This window comes from Rattus rattus, chromosome 3 (genome assembly GCF_011064425.1).
Source record: "Rattus rattus isolate New Zealand chromosome 3, Rrattus_CSIRO_v1, whole genome shotgun sequence".
Lineage (NCBI taxonomy): Eukaryota > Metazoa > Chordata > Mammalia > Rodentia > Muridae > Rattus > Rattus rattus.
This window is the reverse complement of record NC_046156.1, coordinates 219,245,443-219,262,834: the sequence shown is the minus strand read 5'-3', so window position 1 is coordinate 219,262,834 and position 17,392 is coordinate 219,245,443. Positions and strand designations below refer to the sequence as shown.

The 17,392-nt window shown below is 49.1% G+C and overlaps 1 protein-coding gene across 1 annotated transcript in view; it reads right to left on the bottom strand.

The window, feature by feature from the left end:
• Positions 1-6,198: 6,198 nt before the first annotated feature.
• Bves (blood vessel epicardial substance) overlaps positions 6,199-17,392 on the bottom strand; it is a 34,801-nt gene continuing 23,607 nt past the window's right edge. Inside the window, exon 7 of the mRNA XM_032896902.1 lies at positions 6,199-6,725. Coding sequence (XP_032752793.1) covers positions 6,613-6,725 — 113 coding nt within the window. The 3' untranslated portion in view covers positions 6,199-6,612. The remainder of the gene's footprint in view (positions 6,726-17,392) is intronic.

Sequence of the window (17,392 nt, the reverse complement as noted above, 5' to 3'; positions counted from 1 at the left end):
CAGGCTCATGTGAAGGAGGGAAATCCCAGACAGAAGAGCTAGCATGAGAAGACCAAACCCAGGTGAGCAGTGCCCCTGTGGGTAGCGGAAGAGAAGACTGACTGCACTCTGCATGGCTGTATGGAGGGCAGCTGATGTGACCAGGGGCCTGAGGAAGTCTACTGACCCAGCACCCCTTCATTCACTCCCTGAGGGTGCTTCCCCAGGGAGGACCAAAGGGGGGGGTTGTATTCTGTTTGGATCTTTTTTTTTTTCTTTTTTTTTCTTTTTTTTTTTCGGAGCTGGGGACCGAACCCAGGGCCTTGCACTTGGTAGGCAAGCGCTCTACCACTGAGCTAAATCTCCAACCGGGAGTTCTATTCTGAACAGTGGAAAAAGGAGGTCAGGGCTGCCAGATGAGCACATTTGAAGGAAAAATGTCAGAAGGAGGCTTCTAAGGGAAGGCGGCTCCCAAAGATTTTCATAGAGAATCTTTTCTGCATTTATGTAGGGAGAGAGTGTGACAGGACAACTTGCAGGAGTTTTTTCTCCCCTAACATGTAGGGCCTGAGAGTCAAACTCGGGGCACCAGGGTTGGCCGCAGGCACCTTTACCCACTACCGAACAGAAGAGTGACTAGAAGCAACGATTTTATGCTGTATGTTTCAGGCCAGTGAGATGAAGATGCCCGATGCCAAACTCGATGACCAGAGTTCCATGCCCTCCGGCTTCCCATGGTGGAAAAAGAGCGGACACAAGTTGTCCTCTGGCTTCCACATGTGGGCAGCTGCACTCCTAGCACACAAAATAAAGAGTTATAAAAATTAAAGATACTAACTCTCTTCTGATGGTTTCAGTTAAGTGATGAGCGCTTGAGGAGTCATGATTAATTTAAACATCACACCATGTGTACGTGTAACACATTGCACAAATAAAAATACATCTTAAAATCATTTCTTTTAATTAAAAAGTATTGACTTTTAAGGAACTGTAGAAAAGGCTATGTGTGGTGTCGTGTGCCTTCAATCCAAGAACTCAGGAAGCTGAGGCAGGAGGATCATGAGTTGGAAGCCCACCTGGGATGACTAGCAAATCTGGTCTCAGAGTCGGGGGTCAGGGGGATGGGGAGTGGTGAGGAAGGGAGAGGCAAGGGAGAGGGAGGAAGGAATGAGCGCTGTCTGGAGTTGCTGTTTATGGCTGGAGGCCATGCTGTACTGCAGCAGTACCAGCAGAGGGGGCACTACCCACACTCTCCAAAGTGATTCTTTAAATATATCACCTCGACTACAATTTGAACACCTAAGTATTTCATATTACTAATAAACCTATCTATGAAATTTCCTAGTTGTCATCTGGCAAGGCTTGGTTTTAGTACCCCCAGCAGATGTTAAACACAAGAAAACAAAGGAACCCACGGACTTGAATCAGCACTTATTACAATGGCCAACACAAAGCAAATGCTGTATCAAAGGCTGTTACGCTGTGTCTTAGGGTCTGGTGTAATGTGGAAAAGCTTTCCGCTGCTCCATAGAGACATAGTTTCCTCCACTTTAGGGAAATTGAAACAGGGTCTCACTATGTAGCTCTGTTAGGTCTAGGAACTTACCATGTAAACCAGACTGACATAGAGTTCCGCCTGCCTCTGCCTCCTCTTATCAGGATTAAAAGGTGCATAGCATTATAGCCAGACTCAAATATATTTGATTCAAGATCAGCTGGTCTCCTAGACATGGAACTACATACAACTATAACCAGTCACAGTGTATGTGAACCCTTGTCAGCAAACGGTGGCAAGCAAGAGGACATTGGACGTCACAGGGGATACAACATGGCAGCTGGCAGCTGGACCTACTATAGATTCCTGAGGACCCCACTCTCCATGCAGGCATCACAGCAGGTGGCTAATGTGCCCTGGCGGAGGTACAGGGTAGAAGTAACTGGATATAGGAAGAGACTTGGTGGCTCTGTTAACAAGATCAGCTTTTGGTGACTAGAAAAGATAGCTCAAGGTTAAAAGCACTGACCTCTTTTCCAGAGGTCCCAGGGTCAATTCCCAACACCTACATGACAGCTCACAACTGTCTGTAATTCCAGTCCCAGGGAATCTGACGTCCTTTCCTGATCTCTTCAGGTACCAGGAATGCACATGGTACATGGACATCCATGTGGGCAAACACACACAAGCACACGCAAATAAATAATTAAAAAGAAACTATTCGCTTTTTACCCCCCATCTCCTTCAGGTAAACAGGCCCTATCAGAGCAGTTTTTATCTCAGCATGCAAATCCTCCAATCACTTTGATGCTAGGACCTGCAAGGTTCAGCAACTGGCCTGCCTGGGATGGTGAGAAAGGACAGACACAGAGACAGGTGTACAGGGGAGCAGGGGTTTGGTGGGCTGGATGTTCTGATGGAGACGCAGCGGCAGCAGCAAGCTGGAAACCCACATCTGAGCAGATGGGATGGGTTTACTGTACAGGGAGGAAGCAGATTTAGTCTCTGCAGGAGGTGTCTATAGGAACACTGTTGTTACAGTCATCCAGGAGGAAGCTGTGTGGTTGACATTTCCTATATACAATGGTCAATCCTTTGAAAACACTTGAACTTGGACCGGGAGAAAGGCTGCAAATTCCCACAGACCTGAAGTATTGGGGTCCTTAACATGGGAATGCCAGCAGTGCGCTTTCCCTCAGTAATTGCTCTGTTCCTCACACGGAGAGCGGCACTGCTGTTCCGTGTGTATTGTGAGCCCAGAGTTGTTCTGATACAGGAAATGCTGGAAGTCGAGAATTAAGGCACGTATCATTTCATTAGAAATAAGCTTGGGGCTGGAGAGATGGCTCAGTGGTTAAGAGCACTCGCTGTTCTTGGAGAGGACCCAGGTTTGATTCCCGTATCCATGGGGCTCAAAACTGTAAGTCAGTTCCAGGGGGTTCAACATGCTCTTCTGTCCTCTGTGGGCACCAGACATACACATACGTGCAGACACGTTTAAAAACCTCAGAGACACGCTGAAATAAACTGGGTTTCTAAGAACAAAAATGTCCTCACAGTCCCAGGGAAGGTGTTGGGGACCCTGACTCTTTCAAGACACCCGTGAATTGTTGGACCTTTTAGAATGAGAGGGGATACTGGGGTGCGATGTTCTGTCCCAGAAGGGAAACTGCAAAGATTGTGAAGTCGTGACCGGTCAGCAGTTGACACTGCCTTGCAGCCTCTTATGCTGGCCAAAGGCCATCAAGACAACGGACCCTAGGTCATTTAAACAAAACAGAATAGCACCACCTCTCAGGGCTGATCCCTTAACTTCTGCGGTTAACTGGCCCAAACCTGCTTTTGGGAATCAAGCCCTAAGTGCAAGAAACTTGAAACAGAAAATACACACATTTTTTTTCTAAGTAAAAATTTATTTAACCAAATGACAATGTATGGGGTGAATTTGAACAACAGTAACCATCATACTCAGACATACGCCTTCGATATAAAGTGAACGTTACCCATGTAAACGTCATCTGAAAAGCTTCCTCTAACGTGTCTGCATAAAGCACTTGTGAAATTTGACATCTTAAAACTAGCCTGCAAGTTTAACAGGAAACCTATAAATGGCACTTACAATAGGTTTCTTTAAATGATAATACGTACACTGTCTCATCATTCCCGGCGTGTTCCCAGAGGCTGTGATAAACAAAATATGGCTGCGGCCAGCGAGGGTGTTGTCTTGTGGGTAGCAGACCGGAACAGACCGGAAGCACGAATGTGTTCCAGCTTCCACAGAGCTGTCACCGCTGGAGACTGAGCTGAGTGGGTGGGAATTCCAGCCACTCTAGTTGGCGATAGCAAAGGGAGTTGGGAAGCAAGGAAGGGAAGGAGAAAGGAAACAGGCATAGCAGGGTCAAAGCAAATGGATTTCAATAAAAAGTGAGCCCTAAGGGTGGCTGGCGCCCTGGGGGTCTGTAGGAGAAGTGCACTAAGCCCTAAAGGCAGGACTGAGTAGCCGAGAGCCACCTTTTTCTAGCTGGGACATTTCCTGGAGGAAATGCCCCAACTTGAGTGCACTGGGGACAAGGAAATACGCAGGTCACCTCAGCTTTTCCTATAGATTTTCCAGCCTCTGTGTGCTCCTGTGTTTAGGGCTTCAGTGGGATCAGGCAGTGGAAACTAGTGGCTTTGACTAAAACAAGCCGACAAACAAACTCAAAAAACAAAACCAAAAGAAGAACGACAATAACCCCCACAAAAATCTTCAGACACACAGGCTCGGAGCCAGATCCTGCCTCTGACCCACATCGAGCATCTGAGGACAAATGGTGCCTGCCTGTTAAAGTATAGTGGGGTGACTGGGCAGAGAGTTCAGAAAGCACTAATAGGTAACACAGAACCCATTATGACTAACGTACGCTAAATATAACCGTGGATCTGTATAATTATCTGTGCTATCTGCTTTATAAATATAAATGTTCTGAGGGTTCTATTCTAAGTGACAGTCTCATTTTGGTATAAATATTATCCTCTAGAGTCCTGTAACTGACTTGATGTTACATTAAACAAAGGTCGGGGACATAGATAGCATAATTTCTGCAGAGCATTTTCTGAACATTATCTCGGGGCTAACCGAATGCTAAAGTCAGAGGAAGCATCTTACAGGAGCCTGGCACAAACATCCTTCAATCTATTAATTTATGCTTTGAACGAAAATACATTTGCTTGTCTGTGTAAATGAATCTAAAGCTGTCCGTAGACCTAACCCTCGGAGCTCTGTCCCTGTCCTCTTTTCTGCTCCTTTGCAGTCAAGCCTGTGTGGCAGGGCTATTCAATGGCTTGGGCTCCTGTTCTCCAGTCGCCGTCTTCCTTGGAGGTATGTCTTTTAAAAACAGTTTCAAGTTTCGCACTTAGACTAAGTGGCTCTCTGAAGATCCCCCGCCACAAGATTCTGATCTCCGATATCGGCGACACTGATACACACAACGTTTCCAAGAGGAGAGCAAATGACTCTAAATTACCTGCTTTTAACTTCATGCCTTTAAAACAGCTCCATTCCCCCGGCACTACAAATACCTCAGGTAGATAGTCAGGCAGATCAGCAGAGGTAACCTTTTCTACTATCTGGGGTAGAAGAGTCCCCTGAAGCGCCACACATGAAGACTGGTGACAGCGGAATCCGATATTCCTGCCTTCTCAGGGGGTGTCGTTTGCAGAGCGACTGTAAATTAGCCTTATGTGTGGGCCAGCTAAGTAGTTTCGTGGAAATCGAGACCCGCCCTATCACATCTTATGTGGGTTAATGGACAAAGTGTCCCCCTGGTTGACAGCTACAACCTTAAAGGCAAGGCTATGTTACCCGCCCCCCTTTTCCTTCATTGTTTCAAGATTAAGAGCTGTTGAGTGAATTTTCCTTAGCTCTGGAACTTGGGGAGGGGGGTGCGGTGGGTGTTGCGTGTTGGTTTGAGCGGATGAAGTAAACGTGAATGACAAGACTATCGCGGCCAATCAGTGGCCTCAGCTGGGTGGCTACGTGCCACTGTCAGCTGAAACTAATGATTTGGACAAAGCCTCGTACATCCCTAAAAACATGGCTAGCAGGAAAGAAAGATCCTTACCAAGGCCTTCCCGGCAGTTCTCTGGTTGGATGCCTCAGGCCTCAGGTGAAACCTCTGCCCCATGGGTTTGCTCTTGACCACAGTTCTGGAACCAGCTGGCCCTTAAATAAACATTCTGTTGTTCTGAGACAAAAGTCTTGCTAAGTGACCCCAGGTGGACCTCAAACTCTTAGCGCTCCTACCTCAGCATCCCAAGTGCTAGCATTACAGGTGTGGACCGCAGTGTCTGGCTTGGTCCTTCTGCTTCTGCCATCCCAGAAACAGGACGAAGGGCTAAGCTGTTTCAGTGCCCCCCAGCCTGTCTTTGTTTCTTCTAAAGTGGGGCCTTTCCTGTATCTGAGCTTGTGGCCGAGATGGCCCCAAATGACAAGACAGAAAGTTTAGCTGAGAGTTGGCACTGAGCTCAGAAATGCTTACGCTCACTCCAGGTCCAGGTTTCAGAGTCTCTGATAAATGGCAGGGGATGAGGTCATTCACAGCACATTCAGATCAAGGCAGTCACTGTCGAGCCATCTGCACCCAACCAGGAGGGTGGCCCCGGTGAGGGAAACACTTCTGCTCTTGGGGAGGGAAACAAGACAAGTGTTCACCTACTAAAATGTGTCATGAAAAAGTCGACTGAACAAAAGGTAAACTTTTTAATGTCGTGTCAGCCTCAACTTCGGCTTACATCGCTAAGATGATCAAAACAACTACTCGTTCCAAATTCCCACAACAGGGGGGGAAGCACACGTGAGAAAAGGGCCACAACTTAGAAAAATAAGCGAAAAGGCGATGTGTTGACAGCTTCAAGGTCAATTAAAACAATATTAATATATCTACTGCAAAAATACATGTCTGAAAATAGAGTGAGGTCTACTCAGAAGGCTCGGCTAGCACAAGGCGCTGGCTGGCGGGACAGGCAGCACACAGCTCCTGTCTGCGGCCGCCCCTCACTTCCCATCTGGCAGGACTGAAGCAAACCACCAAAGGTCATAGCAGAGCGTGGGTCTTCTGCTCCTCAGGTCAGCCTCTGTCGTGGTCGCCAGATGCTGCTCAAGGCAACTGATGAGCTGAAGACATCGGCACAAAGACCTCATCGTCATCTTCTAGCCCTTCCTCGATTGGCTTCATCTTGGCCGAGGCCCGCTGCTGCGGGGAGGACATGGCTATAAAGAAACACAGATTGCAAAGTGCTCAAGTCACGCCCTGCCCGACACCTGGGAGACCCTTTTGGGAATGCATCGCCCTCCAGGTCTCAATCAAGTGGTTAATGAGCAACTAAATTGGGAGTTGAGGGGACCCACCGGAGAAGAACCTGCAGCCTGTGCTTCGGTAGCGTGAGCCTCATAAACAGGCAGAATTTCCGGGGAATGTTCCAAGGTCTGATTCAGCTCACCTGCTCCACGGTAGTACCTTACGTCTGACTTCATCTGATTAATATTGGCCTCGGAGAGTTGTTCTAACAAAGAGTTCCTTAAAGAACAATTGTTCTCCTAAACTACCAACTTTAACAGAAAACGGCCTAGGATGTCATTTCCTGCCACCACACGTTTCACTACTTTCACTGACATCAGGAGGAAGTGTCCAGCGGGAGAAACAGCGCTGGGTAAAGCGCACCCCCAGGGTCTTTGCGGATGACATTTGACCAAAGAGACAATTCATTCACTCTCTCATCCATCCTACCAGGAACTCACGCTTGGTGGGGACATCGTACCACCTAAAGAGACGTAAGAATTTCGATTCTATTTCCCGTGTATGTGTGGGTGTGCATTTGTGCCACGGCATCATTTGGAAGTCGGGACAACCTACGTGAGTTGGTCCTTTCCCTCCAGCACATGGGTTGTGGGGCACCTGCTGAGACATCTTGGTGGCCCGAAAAGCAAGTTTTTATGACGTAGACTTTGAAGATGTGTGACAAACTGTTCACATAACAACACGAGCCCGAATTCCCTTCCTTCCATCGCTGCCTTCAAGGCCAAGATGCGTCCTTTAGGAGTCTCCGCCTGCCTCACCCTCCCACACCTGCGTACCCCTTTGTGCCTAGCCGCAGGGCTGGCGGTAGTCAGTCAGCTACTGTGGAACTGTGTTGGGGAAGGACAGTGGCTGACATTCAACTCTTCAAAGGCTTGGGGACAACAACGGGGTACAGAAGGACCTTAGACGAAGCAGGACTAGCCAAAGTGAAACTATACACGGTTGCTGCTAATGAGTGACAGACAGCAAGCCTGCCCAGCACCGGGGATGACCAACTACCGAGGAGGAGCAGGCAGGGACCAGGTATGTCTCAGGCTGCTCCTGAGAGGAAGGCAGTACTGGCGGGGGTGGGGGGCTTTGGGGGCGCAAGATGCTTTGTACTTAGCCATGACACATGAGCAGCGCCTTAAGAGATAAAGGCCACGTGAACTGTGGTCAACTCCAGGAAAGCCCAGGAACCGCTGCCCACTGTGCTGCCCCCTAGTGGTGTGAATGGGTAGGACCCTTCGCTTCTTTGTGTAATAAGCTAGTATTAGGATCCTGCTGACTGACATGTTCTTAGGAGGCGCATGCGATCTCTAAGTTCTTAGATCGGTACGGGGAAATAGAACGCTTGCCTTGTTAATGTTTGTGAGAACACAAATCAATGGAGCCCCTGGAGATCAGCGGTCTAAATGGAAATAATTATCAGGATCCATCACGGCCTCGGCAGAGGTGCGTGGGGTTTGTGCTCACACAGCGGTCTGTGTTCCGGCGCATCAGCTGCCGTGAGACTGTGTCTTTGCCATGGCTTCCATCGCGGCCTCTAGTTATGATGGAATCTCATGAAATATTAACTCGCGTTGAGAAATCCGCACTCTCATAAAACCCTAGGGCAGCATGCTTAGGGGCATCAAACCCGATCGATAACACACAGCGAAGCCATGGCCGCAGAAGCGCGGGCAAACACGCCCAGCTCGCTTTGACAGAAGTGGGGCTAACTGAGCTGTAGTTCTCAGGCCCAGTTATCACGCCAGGGATGACGGTCTATGAGACATCATGGAACAGCCCGAATGGGATGAGTCTCTCCACCGTTCAACCCGGTCTCTGGCATCTTCTCATAGAGAAAGCAATGTAGCCTTCGATGTTCCGGTATAGCTGGAAATGGTCAGGGAAACCCTCCAAGAACTTCCGGCTCTTCTGGGAGCTTCTTATACTCTGGTTCCGTAACGTGTTCTCTGGGTAACATTAAAGGGTCAGGCCTGGCTGTCTACAGCCGTTAGACAGCACTCGGGGATCTCAGAGGGGCCCAGAGGAAGCCTAAGCCCCATGAACTCACTGCTTTTCAAATGTGTCCTAGCTTTTCTTTCCCTGTCTCTCCCCACTTTTCTCTCTGGAATGGCCCCTCCCTATCCCCTTACCTGCCCAGTTTCTATCCGTTCTTTGTAGAGTTCCTCTGGGCCCTTCCTAATTCCTTCTATCATCTGCACCTTAATTCTGCATCACACTGTGGGTTCCCCTACAGGAAAACAAGCCCCTTGAAGGCTGTATTCACTATGTCCTGTCTCCCTGATGGAGCCCCTCATTGTTATTTACATGTGAGGTGATTTAAGAAAATCCTTCCCATCCAGAACTCCACAGGAACTGTCAGAAGCTGAGTCTGAGACTGTGGTTGTCACACTCCAGTCAAGCCCGACCCCTGCGGTGGGGTACCGCCAGCCTTCCTTCAAATTAGGAAGGTCCAGGGCTGGCGAAATCTCGCCAGGACATCCGCATGCATGGGTCTCAGCTCTGCAAACATTTAAGTCTCTGGTCTTGAGCACTACATATGAGGTCTGTGCTGTGCTGGTGGCAGGAAACAGGATGGACTTTGTGGCTGGGTGCTTGGGACCTCTCCTGCCCTCACTGCTGGGCACTAGGACCCCACCCTCATGGCTGGACACTAGGACTCTCCCTCACTGCTGGACACTAGGACCCCACCCTCACTGCTGGTCACTAGGACCCTCCCTCACTGCTGGACACTAGGACCCTCCCTCACCACTGGGCACTAGGACCTCACTCCCTCACTGCTGGTCACTAGGACCCTCCCTCACTGCTGGACATTAGGACCCACCCTCACCACTGGGTACTAGAACCTTCCCTCACCACTGGGCACTAGGACCTTCCCTCACTGCTGGTCACTAGGACCCTCCCTCACTGCTGGACACTAGGACCCTCCCTCACCACTGGACACTAGGACCCTCCCTCACCGCTGGACACTAGGACCCTCCCTCACTGCTGGACACTAGGACCCTCCCTCACTGCTGGACACTAGGACCCTCCCTCACTGCTGGACACTAGGACCCTCCCTCACCACTGGGCACTAGGACCTTCCCTCACTGCTGGACACTAGGACCCCGCCCTTACTGCTGGACACTAGGACCCCACTCTCATTGCTGGGCACTAGGACCCGCCCTCACTGGTACTGGAAGACTAATGTGTCATTGCTTAGCACATGACCAACAACTCTCTCTCTAAAGAAAATGTCAGTAAGTAGGGCTTCACAGGACCATCAATGCCAACGCCTTCTCATCCTCTCTGCCAGAAGAGAGTGACTGGAAGGTGTCAGCTGTGGCTTAGATCCTGGAGCACAAGGCGCTGGGCATGGCAGTGTGCACCCAGTGCCAGCACCTAGGCGGCTGAGGCAGGACAGCTGTGAGTGCAAGGTCAGCCTGGAATACATGGTAAGGATCAGATCAGTCACACACCTATTCCCTACCCTGATACACATAGACATACATACACACACACAGACACACACACAGACACATACACACACAGACACACACAGAGACACACACACACACACACACACACACACACACACACACACACACACACACACACACACACACACACACACACACACACACACACACACACACACACACACACACACACACACACACACACACACACACACACACACACACACACACACACACACACACACACACAAACACAAACACACACACACACACACACACACACACACACACACGGAGAACTAAACGTGGAGATCCAGTCTGATTTATGTAATCCTCAGGACTCAAACCAGTCTTCAGAGCAGTGTGACATCCCCACAGACAGCACCACACTAGCGTCTCTCCACCATCTTCACAGACAAATGAAGACGACCTGAGATTATCTGAATGGGTAAGGGCTCCGTTCCTCCCCCAGGGAGGGAGCCTTTGGACAGACATTCTAGAAGGACAAACCGGGTGCCCTGACAGCCTGACAGGGCTCAACATGCGCACAGAACTCTGAGACTACATAGTTTGTTTATCCTCCAACTTTGGTGGCTGAGTTTGGGAGTGTCACACGGCTCAGTCCTCCGGCAATGCCCCTTCCTTGTGTCTCTGCCATGGCTGACAAACACTGAAGAGAGACAAGCTGATTACTGCCCCAGGTCCTCTCAGCTGCCCGCTCCTGGCTAGGAATGAAAGCCACAGAACGCGCTCTCTCTTGCCAACCACCTCAGCCCGGCTTCCGGCGGCCGGGCTGACGCTGAGGCTCACCAGGCTGTCACAGTCATCATTGACAGGGTCACCTGGCCTGGCCTATGAATCAAGAAGGCTAGCTTTGAAGAGGGAGGAGGTCACCTGGTGCCTAGAGGGGCTCTCAGACCCACAGGGAGACCTCCAGGTTAGGGGAACACTCACTGGCCAATGCCACACTGTTGTAAGTTACTTTCTTGCCCCTTAAATCTAAAACCACTTGAGAGTATCAGGAAAAAGAAACCCATGAGGGGTTATCACACTCCAAGGAAGCTATATTACATTTTAAAAGTTGAGCCTCAATACATTCTTCCTACCAGCTTGACAGGCTCTGCATTAATTGTCTGCACTGAGGCTTCCCAGGCGTCTGCCCAGAAGGCCCACCCCCGCCTTACATGTGTGAGAAAGCTATGGAGGCTGAGGGGTCCAGTGGGACATATCTTTTCTCAAGTGCCTTTTCTTGTTACCTGCATCCTTCAAAGACATTCCTCGGGGTTCATACCAATCTCTATGACGCTTTTCTATTCCAAATTGGGGGATGGGGAATGATTCTTCTACAGGCATAAAAGTTCTAGAAAACAAATTCTTGCACTTTCTTGTTTAAACTACACTCATAGTTGGGAGAGAAGGGATCTTAGCTATAAATTATGGCCAGGAAGAGATCATTGTAATTATTTTTTTTACTATTAGTGTCTAATTGTAACGATTACCGTCTAATCTGTTGCACTGTGGCTACTAGGTAGCAGTTTAGTATAAAAGCATGTGAAATAGACTCCAGCTGGACTGCATGCGCCCCAGACGGCATCAAACCATATAGTTACATGAAAGGTTACCTTCACGTGGTAACAGATCCCTGTCAGCAGAATTCCACACCCTTTCCTATAAACACCCAATTCACAGAGAAGGTACGGGCAGAGGGGCACCGTGATTGTGACTGGACCTGGGTTTGCAGAGACTTGGTGAGAAGAGAGAACTGTCGATCTGGGTTGTAGTCCTAAGCACAGAAGAAAACCATGGCACACGTGGAGGACCTGAGGCTCAGACACATCCTGACCCCAACAGCAGACACTTCCACTTGTGCCAGACACCAGAGAGCGAGGGCAGCATCTCTCAGCAAACCTGTTCTGACTGCGGCTGCTGCCTCCCAGTGGGGACCAGAGCACACCGTGAGGTCCCAATGTGTCCTTACAGGGTCTGTGCCAATGGAGCCGTGCTGTGGACACAGGCGCCGTCCTCCGCACACCCTCTTCTGTCTTCCTAAAATCCTTGGGTAGAGCCTCAGGACTTTTAATGCGTGGACCAGAGGGATCAGCTGGGGCAGTCAAAGCCAGGGAGAAGTCAGCGAGGGAAATTCCATGTGTCAGAACTCTGTGCCTATTAAAGTTCATTTCTATTTCAGTGCGCTTATAATTACACCAGGGCCCAAGGGCCTTTCCCGGGATGAGAGTAAACACGATTAGCTGTTCTCAGATCCAGAGTGAAGGTCACGCCTGCCACCCGGGATGAGGAAGAGGCCACAAGTCTGAGCTGCAAAGGGGTCATACTCTGCCGTAGGTAGTCTGTCTAGAGACTCCTCTCGGGTTGAGAGGCAGTTTTCTAAAGGCATGACGCTCTTGTCATCTGTCAGACGTGACGCTCTTGGTGGTTCCTCTTCCCCTGTTAACTCTCACGACATCCTCTTAGTTGTTTTCCAAGTGTTATTATGCTTAACCATCTGGCCAACTGCTCTAGCGAGGAAAGCCAATTAAAAAACTTTACAAGGGTTAGGACTTTAATTAGATTATGTGATTTTTGATGACTGGTGATGAGGAAGGACTTAAGGCTTTCCCCCACCCCCCGGGAAGAATTATCATTTATTTTCTGCCTCTATTTATTTATAGACACCGGATCCCTTTCTTTCCCCCTCTCCACGTTTCTCCTACCTCTTCTGCTCCCCCTTCCTTTGCTCCCTCCCTCCTTGGCTTGGGGATCAAACCCAGGGTCTGACGCTAGCCAAGTCCTCTACGAGGTACAGCCTCAGCCCTACATAGTTGTTGCTGATTGAGGGGTCTGAATTGAGCCTTTCTGCACAGTACTATTGAAAGGTGGCTGTGGTCTTTACACCCATTTTTCCCCTGAAGGATTCAGCCGTGACATCAGGGAACTCAGGGCAAGGACTAGGGAGAGCAGCCAGGACAGAAGAGGCTAGTGGCTGTCAGGAAAAGCTTCCTCTGGTCCAAACGATCCTTCTCAGGGCACTCCCTGACCAGATGGCTGGGTGGTCAGATCCCCAGCCACGTGGCACCAGGGTGAGCAGCAGGAATCCCATAGCCCCTTTGGCCTGTGAGGCTGAGGAAGGACTGGTTCCAGGTTCCAGGGCAACAGCCCTGCCACACCTCTGAGAGCGACTGTACCAGAGGAGGCTGGAGGCTGGCTCTGGGATAAGGTCTCGAGAAAAAGGATGTGGATTTGGCTGAGGAGAGTGGGGATAACAGAACGGGAGAGGTGGGGATAAGGAAAAATGGCAACAGAAATTGCCACAAAACAGCACGGCTCCCACCCAGGGACCACAAGAAACAGTAAGAACTGAAGGGACAGACTGACTGGGAAGCTGGCAGACACACTAGACGGTGTACAATGTGTTCTCTTATAACCTTCCTGGCAGGAGGAAGTGGTTCACAAGAGACACCTGTGTCCTTCATTTTGGCTAACAGACCACGGAGACAACGAACCCTGAGACACTGGAATTTCCCCAGAGGCGGCCCCACCAGCCAGAGGAAAGGGAGTTCATGCATTTGACAATTTGTCAGGCCATCCTACAGAGACACCGGGGCCAAGGAGACAAAGATGCTCATTCCACACTCTGACCTGGGCTGTGCGTGCCTCCCGCTCTCTCCTTAAACCTAAACCTCCTAGGCCAGGGCGCAAAGGAGACCTAAGAGGTGTCACTGACTGCTCCCTACTCTTCCCAATGTGACAGCACTGAGGAACCCTCCCGCCTAGGCTTTTCAGTGTGAACCGAGGGCAGGGACCCAAGCGGGCACAGCTTGTCAGGAATCCAGGACCCAGACCCTGACCCTGACACCCTCTGCACCCCGCAACCCCACCCCTTTCTCCCCTCCCCGTTAATGGTCTCAAGGGAAATCAAGGCAGCACAACGGCTTGAGAGTGAAAACACCGAGTGTGCTGTAGCACGCAGGGGCAGTGAGGCAAGTGAGGCAGGATGGGGAGCCTCTGGTGCCCCTGCACAGTAGAGAAGCTACAGCTAACCGTGTACCAAAACCTGTGAAGTGGCCAGAAGAGAGGACTCAGAAGCTCTTAACCCAGACACAGGATAAATACTCATCGGTGGCTCTCACCCTTCCTCACGCTGTGACCCTCTAACACAGTCCCTCATGCTGTGCCGACCCCCAACCCTGAAATTACTTTGTCGATACTCAGTAACTATTAAGTTTGCTACTGTCGTGAATCGTAATGTAAATATCTGATATGCAAGGTATCTGGTATGTGACCCCTCAGGGGGTCACAACGCACGGTTTGAAAACAGTTGACTTAAGGTGAAAGCCAATCCCATTGTACGCATGCACACTGCCCATAAAACTAGACAGATGTGGGGCTGGAGAGATGGCTCAGTGCTTAAGAGCAATGACTGCTCTTCCAGAGGTCCTGAGTTCAAATCCCAGCAACCACATGGTGGCTCACATCCATCTGTAAGGAGATCTGATGCCCTTTTCTGGTGTGTCTTATATATAATAAATAAATAAATCTAAAACAAAACTAGATAGATGTGACATGTTAATGAAAAATAAATCTTAGGTAACACACAGCTGTAACGCCAGAACTAAGTAGGTGGAGGCAAGAGATCAAGAGGTGAACTTTATCTACACAGAGGGTTTGAGGCCAGGAATGGGTACGTGACCCTGCCTCAACAAACAAACAAACTACCCCCAAGCTCCTACAAACTACCCAAATGCTTTACAGTTTATGGGATGATTTTATATTATGTACAAAAAGGAACATAATACACTTGATAGTACAGGTACAGATCTCAAAAGGTAATCACCTACTGCCTGGTTCTGCACAAACTACAATGTCAGTGTTTCCAAGCAGGGTAGATTTAGCTGTAGTTATGAAAGAGACCACACAGCAACCATGAGAATTTCGGAATAAAGCCGGGCAGCACAACCGTCTGAAAGGAGGGACTGGAAAGGTTTGCCGTGCCAGTCACTTTCTTCACAGTTCTGGTAAAAATACACAACGGCAAGTTATGGCGAGAAGAGCTGACTTTGCCTCCTGGTTGGGGAGAGACAGTCCACGGCGCTGCAGAAGGCGCAGTGGCCGGAGTGAGAGGCCGCTTCCAAAGTCAGGAAGCCGAGGGAAGACGGAAAATGGGGCTAAACCACAGAGACTCAAGGACGCGCTTTCACGGGTGAGGCTCTGGCTCTCCCGGGTTCTACAACCTTCCAAGCCAGAGCTGGGAAGCGCATGCTCAGACCCTGGAACCTCCGGAAGAGGGTTCCGTATGGAACCACAAGGGATAGGGTTGCCAGTGTCGGCAAGTTACTCGACATATGAGAGAAAAGGGGAGGGAAGTCTAAATGCGTTACTTGATGCTGCAAACAATAGAACCGTGGACTCTGAACAAGAAAATCCATTGGCATTAACGAGCTGAGCAGCAAGGGCAAGGGGTTAGAAGTGAGCCAGGTTAGGTCGGAAGAGGCTGCGAATGACTAAACCAACAGACAACAGCAGATTATTGAGCGCGGTGAACAATGGTTTCCAGGGAGAAGAGCTAAAGTAAGACTGGGAGAGGTGGACTTTTTATTCTAAGATTCTCTCGTCTGCTATATAATATCTATGTCTGAATGATAACCCAATTTCCTTTTCTTAGCTCAGGCTAGCCTCCACCTTGCTATCCTGTCTCTACCTCGAGTTCTGGGGTTACAGGCACGCACATCTGGTTGCTTTAAATGTTTTTCTTTTCTTTTCTTTTAATTATTTTTTTTATTTTATGTAACCAGAAGAGGGCATCGTATCTCCTTACAGATGGTTGTGAGCCACCATGTAGTTGCTGGGAATTGAAATCAGGACCTCTGGATGAGCAGACAGTGCTCTTAACCCCTGAGCCATCTCTCCAGCCCTAAATGTTTTTATTTAATTAAATGGAGTCAGAGAGGAGGCTTTTAAAATGTATGCGTTTGTGTGCATGTACTGTTTGCTAGGTGTATAGACATGTTTGTGTGTGTGCACATTAATACATACGTGTGAAGGTGAGCGATTAAACTCTGGGTGTCCTCCCTGAATGGAGACATCAATAAATATACTAATGTGGAAGAGGGGAATCTCACAGACGCAACAACTAGACAAGGAATGACAGAGAGATGAAGAATGCCGGGAGAGGAAGAATGAATCTTCCACAGGAATGAGCCCTCTAATTGGTTATCCAAAGCCCAGTGGTCAGTGCTGAAATCATATATGTACAAGCAACACCAAAGGAACTCAGAAGGTGTATCTATAACTCATTAGTAAATATCAATGGATATGTATAGTGATATACTTATATATCAATGATAATTAAATATAAAGAGAACATGAATTCACGAGGAAGTGGGCTGGGCACAGAAGTTGGAGGGAGGAAAGTGGAGGAGAAAGATGCAATTATAATTGAAAACAACAATAGATATTTATGGGGCTGGAGAGACGGCTCAGCGGTTAAGAGCACTGACTGCTCTTCCAGAGGTCCTGAGTTCAATTCCCAGCAACCACATGGTGGCTCACACCCATCCGTAACGGGATCCGATGCCTTTTTCAGGTGTGCTTGAAAAAAGCTACAGTGTGCTCATATAAATAAAATAAATAAATCTTTAAAAACGAAGTCTTAAACAATAGATACTTAATAAAGGGGCTGGAGATATGGCTTACTGGTTAAAAGCGGCTTATGGCTGCTCTTCCAGCAGACCTGGGTTTAATTCCTAGAACCCAGGCACCGAAAAACTGCCTGTAAGCCCAGTATCAAGGGCTCAGATACCCTCTTCTAGCTCCTGAGGGCGCTGCACACACATAGTATACAGACGTAGCTGCAGGTAGAATACCCATACACACAAAATAAAATAAAATTTAAAATCCCCCCCCCAAAAAAAACCCATTGGCTGTCTTTTTCCATCACGTTATATTATTTTTAGTTTTTTGAAACTGCTTTTCCAACGTGCGCACGTGCACGCGTGCGCGCATGCGCAATTCATGGAGCCAAGGAAAAGGCCCCAGGCACCTCTTCTACTACTCTTCACTCTATTTCTTTGAGGCAGTGTTTTTGGAGCTTTTGGTTTCTAGACCGACACACTACGGAGTTCTGATGTCTACCCACC